The 23,022-nt window shown below is 56.1% G+C and overlaps 6 protein-coding genes across 6 annotated transcripts; 2 read left to right on the top strand and 4 right to left on the bottom strand.

Moving 5' to 3' along the window:
• Positions 1-2,404: 2,404 nt before the first annotated feature.
• Positions 2,405-2,947, bottom strand: B0H18DRAFT_854280 (uncharacterized protein; the record flags this gene model as incomplete). The annotated part of the gene is made up of 1 exon (XM_048039635.1): positions 2,405-2,947. A coding segment is annotated over one exon (543 nt), but the record flags the coding sequence as incomplete, so codon positions are not given.
• A 991-nt stretch (positions 2,948-3,938) lies between these two features.
• On the bottom strand, positions 3,939-5,099 carry B0H18DRAFT_354870 (uncharacterized protein). The gene is made up of 5 exons (XM_048037726.1): positions 4,988-5,099; positions 4,793-4,923; positions 4,379-4,743; positions 4,138-4,311; positions 3,939-4,069 (listed from the first exon to the last, which is right to left on the bottom strand). The coding sequence occupies exons 2-5, from the start codon at positions 4,876-4,878 to the stop codon at positions 4,065-4,067; spliced, it is 630 nt and encodes a 209-aa protein (XP_047885022.1). The 5' UTR covers positions 4,879-4,923; positions 4,988-5,099; the 3' UTR covers positions 3,939-4,064.
• Positions 5,100-6,582: 1,483 nt separating this feature from the next.
• B0H18DRAFT_1128537 (uncharacterized protein) lies at positions 6,583-9,446 on the top strand (the record flags this gene model as incomplete). The annotated part of the gene is made up of 10 exons (XM_048035339.1): positions 6,583-6,653; positions 6,702-6,800; positions 6,856-6,997; positions 7,057-7,217; positions 7,276-7,347; positions 7,406-7,466; positions 7,511-7,801; positions 7,870-8,282; positions 8,548-9,040; positions 9,108-9,446. The coding sequence occupies 10 exons, from the start codon at positions 6,583-6,585 to the stop codon at positions 9,444-9,446; spliced, it is 2,142 nt and encodes a 713-aa protein (XP_047885021.1).
• A 536-nt stretch (positions 9,447-9,982) lies between these two features.
• Positions 9,983-10,732, bottom strand: B0H18DRAFT_354787 (uncharacterized protein). Its single transcript, XM_048037725.1, has 2 exons — positions 10,605-10,732; positions 9,983-10,552 (listed from the first exon to the last, which is right to left on the bottom strand). Exons 1-2 carry the CDS (start codon positions 10,628-10,630, stop codon positions 10,102-10,104), a joined length of 477 nt encoding a protein of 158 aa, XP_047885020.1. The 5' UTR covers positions 10,631-10,732; the 3' UTR covers positions 9,983-10,101.
• Positions 10,733-13,894: 3,162 nt separating this feature from the next.
• B0H18DRAFT_1061663 (uncharacterized protein) lies at positions 13,895-15,067 on the top strand (the record flags this gene model as incomplete). Its single annotated transcript, XM_048031122.1, has 2 exons — positions 13,895-14,089; positions 14,151-15,067. Coding segments are annotated over 2 exons (670 nt in total), but the record flags the coding sequence as incomplete, so codon positions are not given.
• A 4,214-nt stretch (positions 15,068-19,281) lies between these two features.
• B0H18DRAFT_1168222 (uncharacterized protein) lies at positions 19,282-22,234 on the bottom strand (the record flags this gene model as incomplete). Its single annotated transcript, XM_048035866.1, has 10 exons — positions 19,282-19,304; positions 19,809-20,010; positions 20,324-20,757; positions 20,810-20,819; positions 20,924-21,175; positions 21,281-21,338; positions 21,614-21,639; positions 21,701-21,765; positions 21,825-22,050; positions 22,109-22,234. The coding sequence occupies 10 exons, from the start codon at positions 22,232-22,234 to the stop codon at positions 19,282-19,284; spliced, it is 1,422 nt and encodes a 473-aa protein (XP_047885018.1).
• Between the last annotated feature and the right edge of the window lie 788 nt (positions 22,235-23,022).

The raw sequence follows: 23,022 nt of genomic DNA, 5'->3' as shown, positions 1-23,022 counted from the left end.
GCCCAACGATTCACACGTGCGGCGAGTGTGCTCTGTCCACGAAGCCTGCTAATCGAAGGCGAGTGTATACAGACAGAGGTCGCATGGAGGTCGCTACATGCCAGTGTCCAGCTCATGGTCATGATCTGTCCAATCTTCACCCCGGGGGTGGCGAACCCCACTGCGTCTCTTTACACCAAAAAGGCGGCGTACATCCGCACCTCCATGATCGGCGCGTACAGCTGACCGGTCTCCAAGGCGTTCGTACTAGGTGTCGGTCTTCGGGATGAACAGCGTATATGCTGGGTATAGTGAGTTAAATTTGTCGAGAGCGCACGACGCCGCTCAGATTGATGCCTATCCGCTCAGATTGTCATTCCGATTTGAGTCTTCATGCGATTAGGTACGTCCTCTCCCCCACTCAAAGAAGTCTTCTTCAGGGTCTGCCTAGGGAAGACTGGCGATCAGGCCTGATTACTGTTCAGAGCGCGCAATCCCTGGCTGCCTACGATGCTGGAAATAGTCGCAACAGACTGGTTCTAACCCCTCCAGGCCGCAATGGATGGTTACGAGGTCAACGAGCCTAAACCGGTGCGAGACTGTCCAGCATCGCACAACCCGCAGATAAACAGCCCGGCTCAAGCGATCCGTCAATCGAGCGCAGAATCCCGAGGCCCGAAAAGCGTGGTACGTCTTGAATCTTTATCCGCCATCCTGGCTGCTGATTTACTTTGTGTCAGTACCTCATAAGGACCGGACGTATCGTTTGCGATAGATCCCGGGGTCCTCAAGACGGAAGGCTATGTTCAACTTGAAGGTAACTACCAGCGGACCTGCGGTTTGGAGCAGCTCGTTCGGAGGCCGTTCAAGGTGCGATCCCCATTTCTCGCAGTGGCATTCGTATCCGCGCCATCATGTCATCTGCGCGCACGTCGTGTGGTTTTGCTCGTATTCTGTAGATACAAGATTATACTACTCCCTTCGGACAGCCTCTGATGCCGTCCGTGTTTGCTCGTTACTGCACGTCGTCGACACTCAACTTACCCGTTTATGACTTTACGCCGTGTATTCAGCTCCTCGTAGCAACGATGAGGTTGCGGGTTGACTATGACGAAGGTGTGAAGTGCCCGAATACAATTGAATGCATCCAGTATCGACAGTCTGGCACCCCGTTCTAGAACAATTGATGTCTTTCTCGAGCATACAACATCTATACAGACGTCCGTCTACTTCTTCGATTCTCGAGAAATGATCATGTGTACATATGACCGTAAGTGGGCGCGAATGTCTTCCCCGACACCGGCGACATCTCGACCCGTGTTGCGGCGTCATTCTGTACGTTGAGACTGCACAGCAAGTTAGCAGAGCATCTTGGTGATGATGACTTTGTACCCACGGTCTCCATGCGACGGTACGAGCGAGGATGCAGGGTTGTAAGGATGTCAAGCTGTGCCGTCTCGAGGATCCTCGTCGTCTTGACCCTCTGTCCGGGGGTGCACCTCTCCAGCAGCATTTTTCTGTTCAGTTTGCCTGCTAGTATGTAACCTGTACGCGTCCTGCTTCCAGTCTTGGAATTCGGAAGACTTATGCGCAGTGCTATAAGGGATACTCAGCTTTCCTTTGCAATTTTACCAAGTCCATAGTGCTGCGTACCGCAATATGCCTCGATTATGCGAGTGTGGCATCCTCCGCCTAACGAGTTCGTCCCACCGAACATACCGTTCTCGGAGTGCTGAACCCGTCCCAATAAGCTCGTCGCCAGATTTCCAACTGTTTTCATCATGATCAGTGCCCAGACACACTGCGCGATGCAACAACACTGGAGAAGCGCTTGTTCTGCAGTATGCTGTCCAATCGCGCCAGGACATCATCCTGCTCCATTGTCGTCAGCATTCCGTCCAAGTCATCGGCCATGTGTTCCATCCGAAGCGAGAACATAACAGACATAGCTGGGAAGTGTTTCGAGACGATGTGAGACAGGATTTGCGGGATACAGGGCCATGGTGCGAAGGGGTGGAACAGCCAGATCTCCAAACTCCACAAGTGGACGTGGCGTGAAAGGTTATAGTGTCGCTCTGTCAGCACGGAATCATCAGTTAAGAGTCGAGAGAGATAAATGAGAAGACTTTCCGACTGTGGCATCGATTGTACCATCACGAATAGGAGAACTGCGACTCAAAGGGAGCACAATCGTTTCTGCAGATGTGGAACTCGCATCCAGCAAACTCGGGTTTCTGTTGACTGATGAGGATGAGTCTAAATAGCCGACCACCCCAAGAACGAGATGCTGCACTCGAGAAGCCCGGCTGATCTGCATGAGGAGGTCTTCGATTGCTGGTGCAACCCATTGCATCCGGAGGCACACAATATTGGCACAGTTCAGCGGGAGAGAGACGGAGAGAACTGGCTGTTTCTGCAAGCAGTCGACGTTCATGCATTGTAACGCTATCAGCGCCGGTAAAGCTGAAACGAGGCGGGACAGCTGAGCAATGCTCGACAAGGTGACATTAGCAATGCATAGATTCCAAACTGTGCTGAATGCAGCTAGGTAGCGGATGTCCTCCATTCGGACCGAGCCAACGGTCCACTCCGCATCTTCAATGATGATCCTCGACAATCTAGGAATTTTGCCCGCGAGCATGACGGTCAACGTCCCCAGGTGCCTGATGGGTTGTCGTTCCCCGGGAGACGCACCCGATATGACGACCTGTTGAACGACCTCACGGAGGCGTGGTCTTCCGCGGAGTGTCTTTGAGAGCGAGAGGACGTCCTTCCGGTCTCGTAGATAGATGCGTTGACGCAGATGGTACCACGTCAGGTGATACCAATCTCGGCATACGAGTGCGCAGGATGTGAGGGCGATCAGATGTGGCTCGCCTTTTACACCAGGAAAAGTGACATCCCGTCTCGTAGCTATGTGGTCGACAATCCGTTGACAGACATCCACAGGAAGCCGCGGGATAGAAGGGCCCTGAGAGGAGCCCTCGGACATTGCAGTTATACTGTAGGTTTCGTCCGTGAACCATGTTACCCGCGTTCGGACAGTGACACTTACATCGACTCGACTCTGAGATCCTGAAACTCTGTCCGTTCCGTTGAGATGGAAGGTGCGCTACAGCGACGTGACCACGCAGTCACACCGATCAAAATCTCAAGAATTCGTGTACGTGTGCGATGGCCACGCAGATCCACGACGATGAAGACACGTTGCTAATGACATCGTCTCAGACAGCGGCCAGAGCAAGCATAGTGCGATAACACAGTACCTGATTTCCGGTTTGTGCACTGACTAAGTAACGGAGACAGCCAAGATGCGTCGTCTCGCTCGTCGGTTCGCGATGTGCTGACAAACGTTGGTGGTCGCCACGCTAAAAGGAAAGCACGACATTAATCAATGATATTTGTTGGCGAAAGTTGATTCGTACCTCGCGACGACTTTCGATGGCTCTTGTTACGCGCTCAAAAAACTCGAAGCCGGACGAGGGGACAGCGAAGGCAACGATAGGTGATGTATATGTATCGATACAACGTAGCGCTAGCTCGCCGGCGCGTATAGAAGCGTCGAACACAGACACGCGATGTCGCAAGCGGTTCTTTGCTTTCTGTGGACGCCGTGGAGTCAAGGCTTTCCGCAGCCGATGCCGGAATAGTCCTCCATAACCTGAATCCTGTGTAAGGCGGTACTCGCAATACTCACGCTCAGTAAGCGGCGAGTACATGAGAAACGGAGGACCAGTCTTCTTAGATGCGGTGCGCTTGATTCGACTGAGCGCGCGCGAGGCATGCGTGTCCGGATCTTGAGCTCGTAACGAGCACGCGGGCCAGCCTTGCATTCAATCCGGTGCCAGCGAAGACTGCTGGGTAATTGCGTCTCTAGGATGTGTAGCATCATTTCATTCGGCAGCCTACACATCAAGATGAGCGACAACTCGCTCGGCGTTGTGCGGTCGCGAGTGCAACATGAAACTGCTCCCTTGCATACTGAGTTGTATGCGGACCCTCGTACCTGCCTGATACATATTCTCGCCATGCCCTACCTTATCTCCTCAAGCGCCGATAGAATAAGTGACCATCCCGTGTGACATCTACGCTGTTGTACAAATCTTCGGTTGAGCCCTGTACACGCAAGGCCCGGTGGCGCGTATGAGAGTGACATACTTGGACGTGTCCCACACGCTTGAAAGACTTCTCTTGCGCGCCCGGCTTCTCGTATAGCCAGGTCAAGCGTTTGAAAAACACCGGCGTGAAGGTCGGCGATAGATGGGCGTATGTTCCGAGACTCGGAGTGGACGGGACATAGCAGATTCAAACGGCAGCCGCATGACATAGCATCTACATGGCGATGAATACGACCTCAGCGAGATTATATACTTACACGGAACGGCACCTGACGACATACCATCAATGCGGTACATAAACTGATCGTAATTTGACAGGCTCACGAGGCGGACTCGGACTGCATCTGTAAATATGCATGCCATTATGTCGAACGAGCTCATCAGGAATGCGCGAACGTGACATACCTGGAGCGGCTGGATCATACATCGAATGCAAGCAGGGCTACGTTCTGTTATTGGCCACGAACATGACCAACGCGTATAGGTGTTGCGCGGAAAGTGCAGAGGCGGCCCGGCCAGCCGCAGGCGGGAGTAATGTAATTGAGTACGGCGTGGATGGCAGCATCTGCGCGAGACTGCGGCTTGCCTGCAATGAGGTAACTGTTTCACGTGAACGGTGGGACGGGAGTGCTGTTTCGCAGCCAGTCTACGAAGCGTCAGAAATGATGCCATGCAGAGAAAGGGCAAGAACGCACTTGACGAAGAGAGGTCTCATGCTCCCGTCTATTGAGTTGCTCCTCGTCGAGATGTACAAAACACAAGATGAAGCTGTGAAGAGCATCGCAGTAGTACTGACCCTCGCACAGGTCACACAATTTGCAACGGGCTGATTCAGAGACGATGAGGGGAAGTTCAATCACAATACAGGGCACGACTATGCAGTGACAGACCTAGAGTTGGATCTGTCTTTGGGTGCATGCCGCATGGGGAAACCAGCAGCGGCCGCCGATCACTAGCTTCGTCTGACAGTGTATAACAGCTCGACGTGAGAGAGCGGTGGAAGAAAGTCGACGAAGATCAAGCAAGGCAGAGGAAATGTCACGGTGAGGCCGAGGAGCGAATGGACAGACGAATCGTATTACAGTACCCGTGCTCGAGCACAACTTGACAAACGAGCACGAGTCGTCGACGGCGCGCTGGCAAGCGGACTGGCTGCACGCTATAGGATAGACCAACAGGCCTGACGCCATCCCGGAGTTCGCGGAGAGTGCACTTGGTCGTCCCAGTCCCAGAAGTGACACAGGTCGTCGCCGAAAGGAGGAGGAGGGGGAGGATACATTTAGCCACCGACCGCGGAAAGAGAGTCGAGAGGGCGCTCGCCGCCCGCCTTCTCCGACATTTATCCGACGGGTCCTGCTGCTCGACGCTCATCGATGTCACCGACCAGCTCGTTGTTGTGTTCACCGCCCAGTCTGGCACGATGCATACTACTCCTATACCTATCATTTCGCCCGTCGAAGGTGGAGTGCCCGCATTGCCCAAGACTCGGGGCTCACTGGCCTCCGAGGTCCCCCACCCGTCCGCCATGGTCATATTTCCTGCCGGGCTACCAACCTTCTCGCCCAGCGACCGGTTTGGCTTTTCTCTCCGCTACCTGCAGTCCTACTGGTGCGCTATCGAAGCGATGTCGCACTCTACCCAGTGGAACATATGCCACGTCAGCGCTGTTGTCAGTCGGCCGGACATTCGGCTCGTACGCAATGCCTGTTTGCCCCCAGCAGCGTCACGACGATGAAGAGAATGACCAGTGACCGGGTGGTTTGTCAAGCGACGCCGCCGATTCCATTGTCTGGTGTCTCCCACCGTGACATGGGCATCTGAGGTATGGTTTCATGTCGTTTCTGTGCTCGTCAATGACTCACGTCTCCTCCATTGACCCGGTTCTGACCAAAGGTCTCGTTTTTCTTTCACTGGCGAGCTTTTCGTGACGCTATGCACGGCGCGCGATCGGGAGGGACGACGAGCTCTGGGCGTTTCAAACCGGTCTTCACCCACACCAGCGGCCCGGGCCTTGCCAAACCCACAGTCGTCGACAATCCAAGCGCATTCATCTCCGTGACCACACACCACAATGGTGCACTCGCCGGCAGTCCGATACGCATACGCATATGGATAGCCAAAACCCTTGCATTGTTGAAGGTCACTGAGTGGCACTCTGTCGAACCACGACCTCTGTGACTCGAAGCCGAGAACGCTCTGTCTGTTTGTCAGACGTTCCCGCTGAGGCGAACAATTGCAGGGCGTCCCTTGCAATGTCTCTTCCCGGGTGGCAAAAGCTCCACTCTGTGTGCATTGTCCATCTCGAACGGGAACACCTCTGCGCGTCTGAGCCCCCTCCCAGAGCTTAAATACCGCGCGCACGGCCCCTCCGTCTGTCTTCCGTATCTCAAGCAATGACTTTCAGCACGCTCAGAACGCGACTTGCCACTCCCGACGAACTCGTCACCATTCCTCTTAACCAGAACTCATCATCGACAAGTCGACAATGTCCCCAGACCTCGACATTTCCCACTCCGGGCTGAACAACGCTGCCGACGTCTCAGCGTTGTTCCACTTGTATGTCTCCCAGTCCAATCTTACAGCCGACTGCTGACGGTTGGCTAGTGACTCGCTGCCGGTGCCCGACTTCGACAGCCGGTCGTGTGATGCTGATCATATATGGGACAGCGATGGGTCCCTGAAGGAGTGTGACGTTGGCGAAAGGTAAGACTGGAACACTCTGTACCCGGTCACTTCGCTGACGGTGCATCGTCGCCAGGTGCTTCCCAGAGCCGTCTACCCTCAACTCGAGCGATGATTCGATCGACGGTGCGGAACGCGTGCACGTACGATTCCACGCTCTCGTCATCCGCCGTCGCGAGGTCTTCCTCTACGCCGTCGTTTCTTACGACGACCTCATCGTCCGCCGATTAGTACCCTGCCAAGGCTCCACGGACTGGTCAGGGTCTGTTCCAGCAAGTGCCCGAATACGGTAGAGAGTGCGCCGGGTGCGATTTCGCTGGGTCCCCAGAGCAAGACTGGGCTCATTACAAGGCCCACGTACCCGGCGCAGGAGATGTCCCACTACATCGACGACCCCTTCCTCCTGGTTGACGAGGATTTCTATGCTGATGAAGGACAGTAAGTCGTGACGCATCATGCCAACAGCGTTCGACGCTGCTGACAGTCCGATCGCCAGATGCCCTCTATCGTCCAACAGCCTGTACGGCGACACGACCACTTTCGCGAACGACATGTCAGACGAGGAGAAGTGAGAATATCTGCTCTTGTTTGACTCGTGGGCTTACTGATGCGTCTGTGTGTGCAAGGAGGCCAACTCGTTCTCCGACTGGAACGCCTGGCCTGACGAACCGTCGACGACCGAGTCAAGTACGGAGGGATCGGGGGCCGAGTAACTCGATGAGGAGGTGCAGGCGCAGGAGCGGGATGAGGCGGAACTGAACAAAAGAAGACAATTCTCCCTCCCGTCTGAATGGGCGTTCCAGCCCCAGCTTCCTCTCCTCCCCGTCCTCCGACCTTTGCGCAATGACTACGGAGCCGGTCGCTTCCTCGTATCTCCTCCGCAACATACTCACCGCCGGAGAACTGTGTACTCAGAGCCGGTCGACACGGCGTCGGTGGCAGAACTGGGCCGAAAACCGATGCGAGAAGATGCTGGGAGCCTGAGTACGGAGAAGGTCAAGCACGTGCACAGAGAGCCTCAGGTAGATTACAGGATCATCCAGAGCTGCGGATGCCTTGACGTTGCGCGCGACTTGGTGCCCTTCATCAGCTCTGGGAGAGGTCGCAGACAGAGATGCTTGCCACGACCCACTCGGCGCCCTGCGTTCACGTTCACTCGCCTCAACCTACTCCGAACGCGGGACCTCCCCAACAACCTGCACCCCAGACCACGCAGCCCGAGATGCTATGCACGCTTCCTCAAGTAGGGTCAGGAACGGACGTCTACGGGTTCGGTGGATCCGTCGAGGGCGTGTGGGTTCACCTCAAGGTGGTGCATGGCATGAGCAGGTATGTCACGCCGGAGCCGGAGCCCGAGAAGATGACGTGCAGCTGGCTCGGATGCCGGTACGAAGGGTTGCCAGCGGAGCTGTACGCTCACTGGAAGGGTGAGGGCGACCACAAGGGGGCGCTCGACAAGGAGGCCAGGGAGTCTGGTGACCTGGGTGGGGCGTATCAGGTCAAGTGCCAGCTCAGAGCTCTACCCACCGGCCAAGCGCAAGGATATGAGACTGGATAGTCTCGTGCGTATGTCGACAGGGCGCTTTGGGAGTTAGGGGGTTCCGCGCGGTGGTGCGATGCATGCGGCAAGCCCAAACGGAAAGATACGTCTGGTGGAACACGCTGCCATCCGCGTGAGTGGGTCAATCATTTCGTGAGCACCCACAAACGTCTGGGCAATCTTGGAGCGTGTGCACCCGTTTCCACCCCATCTCCTCTCACTATCCAGGACCCTTCCGGGCTCGCATCAAACAACCCCACCCAGCCTCCACCCCAAGCTCAACGCGTCCGGCGGAAGCGCAACTGACGTGTCACCCTGGCCCACAATCGCCATCGCATCGCGTAAACTGCAACAGGGAACCGCCACGCGAGCTACTTACTCTCCTCCGACGTCGACATTAGATCTATCTTCATCCACGTTACTCTCCCGCGCCGTGGTCGCTGGCCGCCGGCCTGCCTCAGGTCCTATCCGCGACCGGGCCCGCGCATGCCTCCGTCAAGCGTTGCGTGTCTGCGTCTGCTTCGCGTTCACCGACTTACCGCCACTGGTACCCGATCCGCCTGGGTATCCGATATGGCAGGACGAGCTCGACATCCAACTCGCCCGACCGATTTTCGAGGAGCACCCAGGGCTCGTCATCACGCCTGCCTTGCGCCTTCAAATTTCCAGCGGAAAGGCCGTGGCTCGCCGAAATTGGCTAAGGCGGTATGTGCAGCGTCTGGTATGCTTACTCGCGGCGGGGGGCTGCATATGGGTGCCGTCTCGAAGTCATATGGGCGGAACGGCAGGACACTGTGGGAGTAGAAACCCTCCGTCCAAGTACAAGCGGAGCCTCCGTGGAGCGGATGCGCCCGATCCTGTTCGCGAATCTCTGTGAACGCTTCGAGAAGTCGTCGCGGCTCTTGATCGTGTCGACGCGCACGGCGTGGATTCCGCGCTCGCACCAGACGTACATCCGCGGCGCCTTGGATTGGCTCCCAACGTGCGAGAGCATATTATACTCGCGGGCTTGCACGGCGTCGTCCTCTTCGGAGGGTTCTCCTTTCCAGCCGGAAGGCCTGTGGCTCGTCGACATCGGCTACGGCGGTATGTGCAGCGTCTTGTACGCTTACGCGTGGCGGGCCTGAGGACGGGGGCTACCATCTCGAAGTCATATGGGCGGAACAGCAGGACGCTGTGGGAGTAGACAACCCGAGCCTCCGTCTACTTGAGGAGCCTCCGTGGTCGCGCTTTCCGTGCGTAGCGAGCGGATGGGCCCGACTCTTGTTCATGGATCTCTCTAAACACTAGTACTGCGGGAAGTGGGCGCGGCCTATAATCGTGTCGACGCGCACGGCGTGTTTTACGCGCTCACACCAGACGTACATTGGCGGCGGCTCCCAACGCGCGAGAGCACATATACTCGCAGGCTTGCACGGCGTCGTCCTCTGCGGCGGGTTCTCGGACACGTCCGCCTTGTGCGCGCGGATCCCGCATTCCATGGTGATCGTGTTGGAGCCCTTCCGCATCGATCTCTTCCCTGCGCGCGGAAAAAGGGTGGCCATACACCGCCTCCGGGCGTCCGGGATATATGCAGCGTCGCCGCTGGCAGGGAGGCGCTCCAGCCGAGGACCTGCAGTTCGCACTCACTATCCGGTCCGGATATGAACGCTGTATTCCGGATCGCTCTGGATATCTCTTGTACTCTATGTACTGAACGCGCCCTGTCTGACACGTACCCTTCTTGTTGTAGCGTAAATCGTAGAACGTGGATCGTGACCTAACGCAGCCAGTACCGTAGACTCATCCGCATACATTGACTTGGTAGAAATACGGCTCAGTCGAACAGAACGAGCGGAGAGGCAGTTGTCCTACGGGATGGCGACGACCAGGATGGTCACCGAGCAAAGAGGGAGGCCGCTGTGCTGTCACCGCAGCGACGGCCAATGATCCGCGGGAGTCGGGGTCAAACGCGCGACTGCAGAGCCCAAGGCGTTCAAGTGCGTGTGGCGGAAGGAGGATGGACGGCCGTGCGATTGGGAAGGAGCTGGATGGGCGCATGCGGGGTTTTCGATTGTGCACCCCACATCCCGCTCGAAACTGATGACGTACCCATGGGGATGTCGGAATGTTCACGAGACTCCGCCCACGAACGACCCGGAAAACGAACAGGCTGAGCGGGGAGTACTCCCCTGACTTGACCTGACCGCGCGAGTGTCGGCACCGACGCCGGCGGGGTCCACGAGTGCGCCACCTGTCAGCGCGTCAGCGCAGACTGACGTCTCACGGATATGTCTAGAACTCACCCACTACCACATCCGGATGTACACATCGAACCATCGTCCGTTGGTTCCACGGAGCCGCCGACGTGGTAAGAGGAGTGATGACTTTGAGGATCCCTCGTGATACGACGTGCCCCTCAGTCTCTCCATGCTTCCATCATGTGTTCGGCGATGTCGATGGGCTCCGCGAGGCGTCGGCGTGCTGTTGACAAAGGCATGTCAGTCGGCGAGCGCCCATGACTAAGCGTGGCTTACTGTATGAACTTCGACGAGCTCGAGAGGCTTGTCCGCCACGTCACTGGATGAAATGCCATCGTACGCCTGCGCCGTCACTAAGGCGGGTCAGGGAAGTGGAAACAGAATGACGGGATGGATCGCCTCGAGATGTCCCCGCCGTGCTGAGGGCCATCCGTCTGCGAGCGACGCGACGGCGTCGGCACCTTTGCCTGATACCCGGGTTGTGAAAAGCGCATTCAGCCTGAGATTGCTAGAATAGAAGTGAGATCGCGAAGACGGAGTACGATGACAGAGAGGCCCACATACGTCAACACCCCGCAGACCCCAAGGCCTTGCCGATCGTGCGGCCCCAGGGACGGTGCCCCAACGGGACCAACGGACGACTGTCCCGCACGACGTGGATATACACATATGCGGACACGTCTTACCGGGTCATGATCCGCTGACGCCACCAAGCACTGTGACAAAACGCAACGAGCGCGGCCCTCGTTGTGACCGGGCCAGCCCCACGATGGGAGAGGCGGGGGGCGTCGATGCGATCAAATTGCGGACGCATCGAGCTACATTCGTCTGGATGAACGACGTCAGCGCGGAAGCAGTCTATGGGCCGCGGAAGCAACACACCTGTCACACAACGGTCGTCACGTGGAGCCAGTAGCCAATAAGCGTGCTCAAACGACGTTGTTCTGCCTTTTCGGGTGGAGAGCGCGGGGCGCGGCGTTGTGCTGGCGAGGTGGCTGTGACAGAAGCGCCGAAGGTCGTCTCCACTGGGTCCCAAGAAGTGAGCACACCAACTTCAGGACGTTCTCTGCGCCTAACGTCCTTCCGTTCATTGCAGTGTTCGTCACCAATGACCATCACACGTTTGCCTTGGTCTTGTTACTCAGTTGCGGGCCTCGTGTGCCCTCGGAGTTGGAATACAAGATGTCGCTGCTCGATCACCAAGCCAACGCGGTAGATGAGTCGATGCAGGGAGCGCGGCGATGAAGAGCGGGTACACACCCTCCAAATCCATGTCGGGCAGGGGACGGTGACGCGCTCCCTCGTGCCTAGTTGTATCGGTGAGTGAGCGCCTTTTGCTCAGCCCCAAGAACGACGTCGCACCTTGATCCCGGTGGTCCTTCTGGCGCGCCCCTTTGCGTAGACCGGTGTAGCCTCACTGCGCTAGTTCGGCACCCGTGGCTGTGCCCGACGAGAACAGTGAGACGACACATAATACGCGAATATGACTGACGCATGCTCGATGTCTGGAATCCCTCCTGGAGAAGGGCGCTGCTCGAATGAATGCGTGCTGGCGTCAGGCAATCGGCAGTGATCTGGACAGATCGTCGGGGTCGTAGACGTCAAGGCGTTACATGTGATGTGGCAACTCACATATGCGTTCCTCCCTTGTCCGCGGCGGGTTGTAACTTTGACGAACGACCGTGGGCGCGCGCGATGTTTCTGCCCAGCTCGTTATTACTCTGTCTGGCTACCGCTGTTCAGCGCTCAGCCCCGACAAGCAGCTGTGAATGCTTGCGGGAGTTTGGTCAGCCGGAACTGCGTGCGGTAGTCGCTTGTCGAAGGATCAGCGCGCCGGGTCGATCGCTGTGTCGGCGAATGAGTGGGCGAAGGCGAACGCATGGGCTACCAGGGACGGTGGGATGATTCTGCGCGTAGATGTTGCGGTCTTCTTTGGGTTCCGACGGCGAGAGTTAGGATAGCTGGCGTGTATGTCTGGGTGGCCTCGTACCGATCAGTGGGTCTGACGCTCGGAGACAGGGATACCACGCACGAATGGAAGCGCCTGGGGTCTCGTGCAACGATGTGCAGCTATCCGCAGATTGTGCGACGGATTGACGTCGTGTCGCCTTTGTCGTGCGTTGGAGAGTCGAGCCCTTGTAAGTACTAGGCAGGTAACCTCCGAGTCGTCGTATGTATGCCGTCCTCGAAGATGTCGAGAGTGCGTTCACCGGATTCGCAATCTCGAAGGCGCAGAATCAGGAGTTTCTGCAAGGGCTGGTATCGAGGGTGAGTACGTGCTGCTTCAATTACAATTAATATGACTGGCGCACCGGTGTCGCTGATAACAGGTATTCCTTCGTCCTTTATGTTCCACCATTCAATGATGAAGTCCTTACATAAGTCAGGCCAACTCCCAGAAAGGGACGGTACGAGTGCGCGATTCGCGTCGGGGGCACAGGAGGTCGTCACGGGCCCTGTGGCTGTCTTCGCGTTCGGGCTGCTGAGGACATTTATTCAGAGGACGATATTCTCTGAAGACGGCGAAAGCGTGAAGACAAAGGGTGAGTCCAGAGTGCCGCTCGGAAGCTTCTAAGCGGCGCATTGAAGCGCGGCCATAGGGAGGAAGCGCAGCCGCTCCCTCGAGGTACACTTTCGCCGCTATCATTATGCGGTAGGCTCGATGGAGCAAACGGAGTGGACGCGTCGCGACGGGAGAGCGCGTTGTTGCATGTTGTTTGCGCCCGCACGACCACTATTTCAAGGTGTGTTCGAACCGTGCGCAGGCCACTATCTTCTTTCACGTCTTTGGTGGCTTTGTACGTGCGTCATTGTGGTTTGACAGTATCCGCCATCTTCCTTGTAGACTCGACGCGTTCTCACCCTTGCCACGATACCATCATGGCTCAACACTACGCATACAATCTCGATGCTCACCTTCACGCGTTTTCTGATTGGTTTCCTACCTGGAACCAGCCGCCCAACTACACCCCGATCGCGGCTACGTCTACTCTTAGCAACGACGCCACATTTGAGGGGCTCGCGGTGCTCCTCCGCGATGGCGCCCATGAAGCACGAGGAAGAGAGAACGTCGGCGCATCACCGAGCATGTCCTGGTACGTCTTTTTGATCACTTCTGGGTTGTTCGTTCGTTCATATATATGATCCACTCAGGGCTAGATCCATGTCTTCGCCTTCAGCCATGTTTCGTGTATCTGACGCTGCCGTGGCATCTACGCCCGCAGTACCTTGGACAAGCGCGAGAACTACGGAACCGTCGCCTGGACGTTTCCCGAATAGGTACGACTACTGCTAAGAATAACCGAACATCTACTCAACGTGCTTGGCTACGCTAGTATGGCGGCCTTCGAAATAGACTGCAGTGTCACAAAGTGGCTCACCCCCGTCATGTCGGCCACCTCTACTCCTGGCCTGACGACGGCTTCGGAAGCAAGCAGCCCGAACGCGTCTTCTGCCACATCGACCAGCTCCAATGCGGCGGCAAGCCTGCCGCACAGATTCGCGTTCATCGAGGACGCGCATCACCGCCCGTGAGTCTCTTTACATTCAATTCACGGTCAGAGGAGGGCTCACCACCCGGTCGATCAATAGCGCAATCCCGACATTCCCGCCACTCGTCTCGTCTCGCTCGACGAGTTCAGAGCGGCAGGTTGCCCCGTCCTCTTCGAAGACACTGGATGGGTCATCACGAGACCCCTCGCAACCACTGTCCAACGCTATGCACATACAACGCAAGCGTCGGCTCGATCAGACGGACGACGACGGCGAGGACCCAGAGCACCCCGCCAAGGCTCTGCGGACTGGTCCGGCTTTAGTCCAGCAAGCGGCCGAGCCCGGTACAAAATGCGTCGGGTGCGACTTCGCTGGGTCCCCGGAACATGTCTGGGCCCATTACAAGGCCCACGTAAGTACCCAGCGCAGCCTCCGCGCCTCTTCAATTCCTCCACATGTGCAACTGGTGGGGCTGCGAGTTCACCGGGACCACGAGCCAAGTCGTGGCGCACTGGAAAGCCGCCCACCGACCGGACTACGCTATGGACGTGAGGATCAGACGGCGCTGGGATAAACGGCACGTCGTGGACTGCGCGATTTGCTTGCGCAGGTACGAGGCCGCGCTCGTCGTGTGGGATAAACATGACCGGCCTGAGGACGCAATGCCCCCGCGTCCGAGACGCCTCAGCCCTCGTAGTCTGGAAGGGCATGCTACGTGGCGCCATTGGGCTTGTCGAAGACGTACGAGTGGTGTGAGCCGTGCCGCGCCTGGGCGCGGAAGGACACATCAGGGTGGGGAAAACACTTCGCTCGTTGTGTACAGGCGTACATGGTGGAGCACACCCATATGCACTGACCACCCCGCTGGAACGCTGTACATCATCCTGGCAAACAGCGTTGTCGTCCTATAACTTATTCTCGTTTCTCAGTCGTTGTACGCTCGTATTTTGTCTCCGTCATCACGCTCCTGTTGTATGTTGTGCAATATTCAGTAGTGTTTGCTATCTCCTGCCAATAGAAAGACGATGAAGCTCCGCGTTTGCTACCCTATTCGACATCGCAGAGATTGTGATTTCGGGCCAGGAACGCAGGATTCGTTACACACGAATGAATGTCGCATATGAGGGATCATACATCGAAGGAAATGGAGCAACTAGCATCACGCAGACACCCATCAGACACGACTGCATCGGACGCGCGAGCCACGCGAAGGTATTGCCCCCTCTTGTTCGTACTTCCATATGAATGCACAATTTTCGTCTTCATCTACTCCTGTTGCTGTCCAACGCGCCGCGGCTCGGCTGCGCGCACCACTCCTGTGGACAGCTGCAGTTGTGAGAAGCCTAGTAGGTCTATCCGGCGGCTGCGCCGAGTATATGGGCTTCACAATGAGCCCATACCGTGATAAGGATGCGAGGACTCTTCCGCGCCCTTGCGGACATTCCTCGTTTCCTCTCACACGTGCTTTCTTTGCATAGCGAGCGATGATCTTCGAGGTAGAAAAGAGGCAACTACCGTTCGAACTGAAAAGCCACGCCGTAGCAACGTGCGTCAGCCAAGGGGATGAGGCAAATGCAAGACATACCTCACCTTCCTCCTGTTGTTGAATGGCCAGCTAGCATTACCGCGTACGATTATGTGGATACCATCGCGGTCGATCAAATGTCCAACTACAGAGCCCGGCAAGCAGTCAGTGAATGAAGGCGCTTAAGCTGCATGTCAACACGGGTAACTCAAGGGAACTTCGCTGGTAGATAACGACGATCGAACTTGTTGGAAGAGCTTGATCTGCAACGACTCCTGGATATCTGCGGTAGCTTGTCATCTCCAAGCGCTAGATGTGGCATTAGATCAGACAAGCGGACATCGTTGACGGAAGGGAGTACCGTGCACGATCGCCTTGATTAGGAAGTGTATAGTTATGTGGGGGCGAGGCCACGAGTATTGGGTCAATGCCGGTGGGCGCGACTCAGCCACAGCCTGGTCAGAGGAACGTGAGCATGTACCACTGCGTGAACGGAAGCACGACGTACCACTTGCGGTTGAGTGTCACTGTATGAACGCGGCGGTCGAGCAACATTCCGGCGCGTCTGGTCAGGCGTAACGGTGTCGATTTGGTCTGCAGTGGTAAGTTGAGCGCTGAGCATGCAGAGGGGAGATGCACCGACGGGTCGTCGCCTGTTCATGTTCGTCAGCGCACCCTCAGACGCGCAAGAGCATACCTCTTCGAGACGCACACCACATAGGGGAGGTGACGGCTATTCAGTGCGCCGGGTCTGAAGTGTTCCGCGATTGTTCCCCTTTGAATTCCTCCACTGGCAGGAGTTTGACTGGTTTTCCGACCAAGGATTGCTGCGAACCGTGATTGGTGAACGAGTTCGGGAGTGATGGAGGACCAGAAACTGATAAGCATACCTCGCACGCGCGCATGAGCGCTGCGACAGGAAGACCGCTCCGGTTTGGTCCCGATGGACCCAGCCCGTTCGATGCTCTCCATCGTCACAATTCACGGAGGTGTTGGGCCCGGGCACGGCACTTCCGCATGCTCTACGCGTCGAGAAACTCCAGCTTGCTGTCCTTCTGATCAGACATGGTGGTGCCGTGGTCGGGGCTCAGTCAGAACAAGCGCGAAGATTGTCTGACAGGATGGCGAGTAAGTATTATTGCCCATCAGAATTAATTCTGTGACGAACATACGCGGGTACCCGACCATGAGGACCAAGGTTGTGCTGCGAAGCGATGGGCCAGGTATTCCAGTCACAGTGACAACGCCTGTCGTACGTATGGTAAGGCTGTACGTGTGCGGTTAGCAGACTTCATAGTGGCCAGTGACCAAGGGCTACAGCGCACCAAAGCGGCCTGTTCTGAGTCTGCCAACAGTCAGTTAGTGTGGCTGTATCGATGAACTTCAACGTGTTCTGTTCGAGTCGTGGAAGTGGAAGTGGAACCGGCCCGAGCCGGGACCGCGGCGCTGATCGATCGGTACGGACTTGCCAAGCCCGGCGGTCGCTCTCAGGTCGCTCTTGCCATAATTAGCGAGAGAAGAGGCGCGAAGTTCAACGCCATCTGATGGCGGGTCGCGTGGTTCTATTGCCAGGAAAGGAAGTGGCCGCGTTGTGGCCACCGCTGTGTGGCGACAGGAACCTACACAAACTTGGATAGAATTTGTAAGAGGACGTGTATATATCACTGAATTGTCATGCCGTTCTATGTTTATTGGTTGTGTGCGCATCCTATGGAGAACCCAGAGAGTACTTACGTTGTGTCGCAAAACCACAGCACATGCAAACAAGGCGAGGCTCGATGGCCGAGATTCGATCTTGGCTGCCTATTCGCAGCGTCTCCACGTGGCAAGCGCTCCCATCCAATGAGGTCGTGCCGGCCCTAAAGGAGGCAACGGGCGATAGGGGTGCAGGCTTTCTCCGTGGATTTTGGTGGTCTTGTCTGGGTTGGCCTGCGCGTCTGAGGACTTTTGTTGTCTGTGTCGTGACAATAAATAAATGCCCCCAAAAAGGCCCTTCCCTATCTCTCCCATGCGAATGTCTCCCCTGCCCATGCCCTTGCTTTCACATTGCCCCAGCGCCCCCAGTCGTTACCGCCTGCCGGTGCTGCGGTTGTATTGAGCGAGGAGTGAACGACGCCACTCAGGCCCGCCGTGGGGTAACGCGGGCTCGGTAGTCCAAGCCCACTTTCAAACCCGGCCGGTGTCAGCGAGTTGAACGTCAGTTGGTCCTACGTCGCAGTTGTATGCCACTCACATGTCTGTCATCTGCTACAGGTCGCGGAGACGAAGGACGATCTCACCATTCCATGCCCCACGTACGCTGAGCATATCGCTGCGGCTTGCTGACTAGTTGCTCCCAGGCGTCACGGTCGGGCAACTTCCTCGGTGCGATCGTGCGCCACAGCTAGGTGGCGCCTGCTAGTACCACACCCGACTGCCGGAAGTGACCGCTACCCTATGCCCGCCATCCGCCGGAGAGTGTCATGGCAAGGTAGCGTCTGCGTCAACACACAGTAAACCACCATTCGCTTCCACACCTGAATGGCGACCCGTACCGAGAGTTTGCTTGGCCTGGCGCATACAACGTGTGCGTCCTAATCCTCGGCGCCGTGTGGCTAATCAAACCTGTCAGAGTTAGGTCACTGGACATCGCTGGGCCAATTCGTTAACCGGCGAGCTCGTTCTCCGCATGACGCTCTGAGAAGACAGCACTCGGCATAAGCGCTGGCAGGGTCGTCGTAGCGCCGGTCCCGAGTGCAACTCTGGGTAAGACGAACGGCTCTCAGAGACAGACCTGGCGATACGTTCTTGCTTTCCGTATATGCATGCTCAAGACATGTCGCACCGTTTCAGATAGCCACCGGAGACGTGACCCAATGAATCAAGGCGCAGCATGCGCATTTTATGGGTGAAAGAGTCGGCATATTACCTACATTAACTAAGCCGATAATACGTTGGGTTAATTTACAATGAATCACGCCGCATCACGGCTGCAAAACAAGGTGAACATTATGAACACATTCTATATAAACTTACCATATGTCCAAGAGTATCTCACAAGCCTCATGCTGAACACAATTAAAATGAACCCCAGGTATAGCTGGCATGAGGCAGCCACTTGCATATGAGGATCATCTTGATTTCATTCTGAATGTCTCCAGTATGAAATCACAATGTAACACTAGGAGTCATTCAGAGGCCACTTAAGTCTTACTGGGGTAATATTCAAAATGACCCCCTGAGTAAGCCCAGACTGAGGCTCACATGTATCAATGTATGGAGATCAAAATGAGCACAAAAGTATAGTATGGATAATGCAGCCACTTACATATGATCATTACTTGGGCCTCAAATCGAATATCCTATGATAGCTCACATGTATGTAGTGGTGGCATGATGAGTATTCTTTGGAAATCAATCAGATGGACTCATAGTAATCACAAAATGAAATAGCCCTTCATATCTGGTCCAGACTTGAACCAGCCTACATTTTCCAATCATTCAACAAAATCAGTACACCCAACCTATGTGGTCTATTCAGCACAGTCAACTTGTATACTCTGTTCAGCTAAATCAGCACAATCAGTACAACCAGCCTATGCAGTCTTTTCAGCACAAACAACCTGTACACTCTATTCAACAAAATCAGCACAATCAGTACAACCAGCCTAAGTGGTTTCTTCAGTACAAACAACCTGTATACCCTATTCAACAAAATCAGCACAATCAGTACAGACAGCCTGTATACCCTATTCAACAAAATCAGTACAACCAGCCTATGTACTTTGTTCATCACAATCATGCAATCATATAAATTCAGTACAGCCAGCCTATGTAGTCTATCCAATACAATCCACCAAATTCAGTACAGCTAGCCTATGTACTCAATTCAACACAATCCATGAAACTCAGTGAAGTCAATCCATTATGGAAATCAACAAAATCAATAGAATCAACGAAACTTAGTGCAGACCATGACAGATCGCCGTCCGGTGGACCGACCTTCATACAAAAACTGCGACCTTCACGAATCTACCTTCAGTGGCCCGCCACGGCATCTATCGCGGGGGCTCTTGACGGATGTCGGGGGACGTCGCAATCGGCAATGCGACAGATCGACAAGCGAAACAGCAGGCCAAACGGTCATCACGAGGCGGTATTGCACTGATGGGCGAGGGCGACGTATCGTGGCGAACCCCATGGAAAGATGGTGAGTGGTCAGTGATAGTCATGCATAAACGGTCATTACTCACTATGCCGCGTTATCGCCGACTGGTATACGCCGTCCTGCGCAAAACTCATGTTGACTGAGTTTAGATGGCTCGGAGGGGCCGTGGAGATGGCGAGCACTGGGTCAGTGACAGCCATAAATGCTGACCTGCGACCGTACGCGAGCCTGATGTTGGTGCCATCTGTTGTTTTCCTAGCTACCGCTATGCCGAAGCCGGGACATGTCTACCGAAGCAAACAACGAAGATAAGTAATGGACCGCTTGCGAGAGAGTCGCGTACTTTACTTACTCATCCGTCGTGTTACCGCAGACGCGAGCGACAGATGCGGGCTCGGCCACCTCATCAAATCTGTGTATTGAGAACGTGCGCAGGACCTCACAGCCTGCCTGCAACCTCGGCGCGGCTGCCCGATGTGGAAGGATTGAAGCGGGCGAGCGGACGTCGACAGGCAGGGTGTACGATCAGGGCAGGCGATGCACCGTAGACACCGCAGCGGGAGAGCGGACCAGAGACCGCAAGCGCCCGCGCCGACGCACACAAAGGGAGAGGGGCGACAGGGTGTATACCAAACAACGTAAACAAGTGCCATGCGAATTCATTGACGCGATCCACATCCGACCCTTGCCCAAGACGCCGTCTTCGTCGCTCTTCAACTCCCCGTTTTCCGCATTCGCACTGTCGGTGGCACCGTTCTCTGCGGCCGCCGACTCCGGAGCACGCAGATGGTGCTTCTTCATCGCGCCGCGCATGTTCCGGAAGATCGTCGTCGCGCGCATGCCCGCGAGCACGATCCGCAGGTCGCCAGTCTTCGCGGTGACCTTCCCCGGGAAGATCTGCTCCGGCGGGAAGTGCAGTGGCAGCCCACATGGGGTGATCGCGACTAGGACGAGCGAGGCGATGTACAGCGTGAGAGCTGCGTAGAATAGGCCCAGCGGGACGGTCGAGGGCACGTACACGCCGATGGCGCAAGCTCGGTGGACGGCAGGATGGATGTGGCGGACAGGAAGGCAGACGCAACGGACGCCACTGGCACTGGCAGGGCAGACAAGTGTATCATGGAATCCCAGCTCAGTCACATCTAGGGCGAGGTATGATATATGAGTACCGAGACGACTTCACAACTTTCTACGACGCACCGTGTGCCAGAAATCCTCTCCGTTGACCGGAGTCCCATCGACCTGTACCCTTACCCGCCTCGGTACAGACCCGTCACAGTGGTACGGGTGCTCCTTCTCTTTTCCAATCCTAGGCCTGGCCGCATCCGCATCCTGAGTCGCCTTGCACCAGGGTCGTGAACGGTCCTCGCGCTCGTTCCGGAGTGGCTCGGGGTAGAGGGTGAGCGGCCATCGAGACTCGATGCACGAGATGCCTGGAGCGCCGCCGTGGTGCTACTAGCCGAATCGTGGCAGAGGACTAGCTAACGCGTTGAGGCTGTGCGCGCGAGAGCCTTTGTGATGTTCAGTCGGGCGACCGTGTTGCAGTCATGGACGTACTGTCGAGAACAGGGAAGCGCCGAGGCCACTCGAGGCCAATTGTGCTCGTTCTTTGATTCTTCGCGCAAGTTCATATCGTACGCAACTGATGGATTCGCGAGCATCGCTGGAGCATTGGGTTCACTACTTGTACATACATCGCACGCATAACATACATTCACCCGGCGACCCGGCGACGAGCACACTACTGCGTCGGCACGAACGCGTCTGATGCAAAGACCACCGGCCTCGACCCCGCCAAACCGACGGCCATCGTTTCAGAGCGGCGTATAGGCCAGAACAGGGTTAACGAGGCAGCTCACATCGCGGCCCTCCACTTCCTTGTGCACATACAAGGTACTGACACAGCTGGTTGTGGTCTGGAAGCAGGAAGCAGCAACTCAGTTGTCGTCGGTCACCGCATAGTTAAACTGTACGTACCACCAGCCTGACGAGATATGCTTCCTTTGCACCCTGGAACTTCTCCGGGTAACGCTGTATGTAGTCTGTGACCAATCGTGAAGTCAGACTTGGGTGTGGCGTGATCAAATAGAAATGGACGCACGGGCAGCTCTGGCAATTAGCCCATTCCAGAACTGGCATTCATTGGAAAACAAGATTATGCCTCCGTGGACGGTCTCGAGCTCGTCGGGCTGGGCGGCATTGCCTCCGTCGGGGGTGATGGGCTGCCCCCAGTTGAAGCAGAAGATAAACCATCGGAATTCCGGGGAGAATGAGGTCGTAGAGACGGACAAGAAGGTGGCATGAGTACTAAAGTCGATGAAGGGACGCTATAATCAATCACCACCATGAGACAATGGAATACATAAAACGATGAAAGCCACTCACAATGGTCGCCAACACTTCGAAGTTCATCCGTGCATAGCGGCTTTTGGCCGAGGGGACGAAGCCTGTCAGAGTGACGCTGTAGTTCGATATGTCGGCGTCACGAGGAGCTTCAGCCACTTCAGTCATGTTGAAGAGAAGGGAGTAGCTGTGAGTATGAAACCGTGACAAACGGCCTTGCTTTTATAGCTCGGCGCACCTAAAGACGCGCACGCCTTCACGTATGCATTGACCATTAATATTGTGCGGGCCGACTTCGACAATCGTCCGTGGCCATGTGATGTACACTGATCTGCAGGGAGAAGATACACGTTAGCATACACGTTAACATGCCACGTCTACGGTTACCATGCCACGTCTACGGTTACCTGCTAGTCCGAGGTTGGGCCTTCTCGCGCCACGCGCCTTTGCCACACCGCGTCTCGCGTCTGTCTCCTCCTCCTCGTCCCTTGAACAGCAATGAGGAGGGCGTGCCGTGTGTGCGCCATGTATGCAGATAGGTGCAGGAAATACATTGTTGGTGTTTTGGTGATACTCTAAGACTCGCAATACTGTGGTATGAGGCGGTCAGGGCTACTGCCGCGGGCTGCTGTTGGTTGCCCGTACAGTCCGAGCACGACTCACCTCTCGCTCCCCTATCATCAGTCCAGCCACCCTCCACCTCACCCGATCGTCACGTCTGATCCTCGTGCTTCTCCTATCAGACCGTATGGCATCAACGATCCCCACGTCCCACCGTCCCACACCCACCGCACCAGCGCCGACCCATTCAGAAGCGGCTCATGTCCCGGCCGAAGATCCAATTCATGAACCTGCCACAGGACCCATCAGCGTCCAGCACGCCCACTCACCAATAGAACGGCACGGAAATCCTGTGTCGCGAGGCACGGTCAGCACCACTTCACTCTCCCGAGTCA

This window comes from Fomitopsis serialis (assembly GCF_022376445.1).
Source record: "Fomitopsis serialis strain Sig1Antser10 chromosome Unknown B0H18scaffold_321, whole genome shotgun sequence".
Lineage (NCBI taxonomy): Eukaryota > Fungi > Basidiomycota > Agaricomycetes > Polyporales > Fomitopsidaceae > Fomitopsis > Fomitopsis serialis.
Note: the sequence above shows the minus strand (reverse complement) of the source record. Positions and strands in the feature narration are given on the sequence as shown.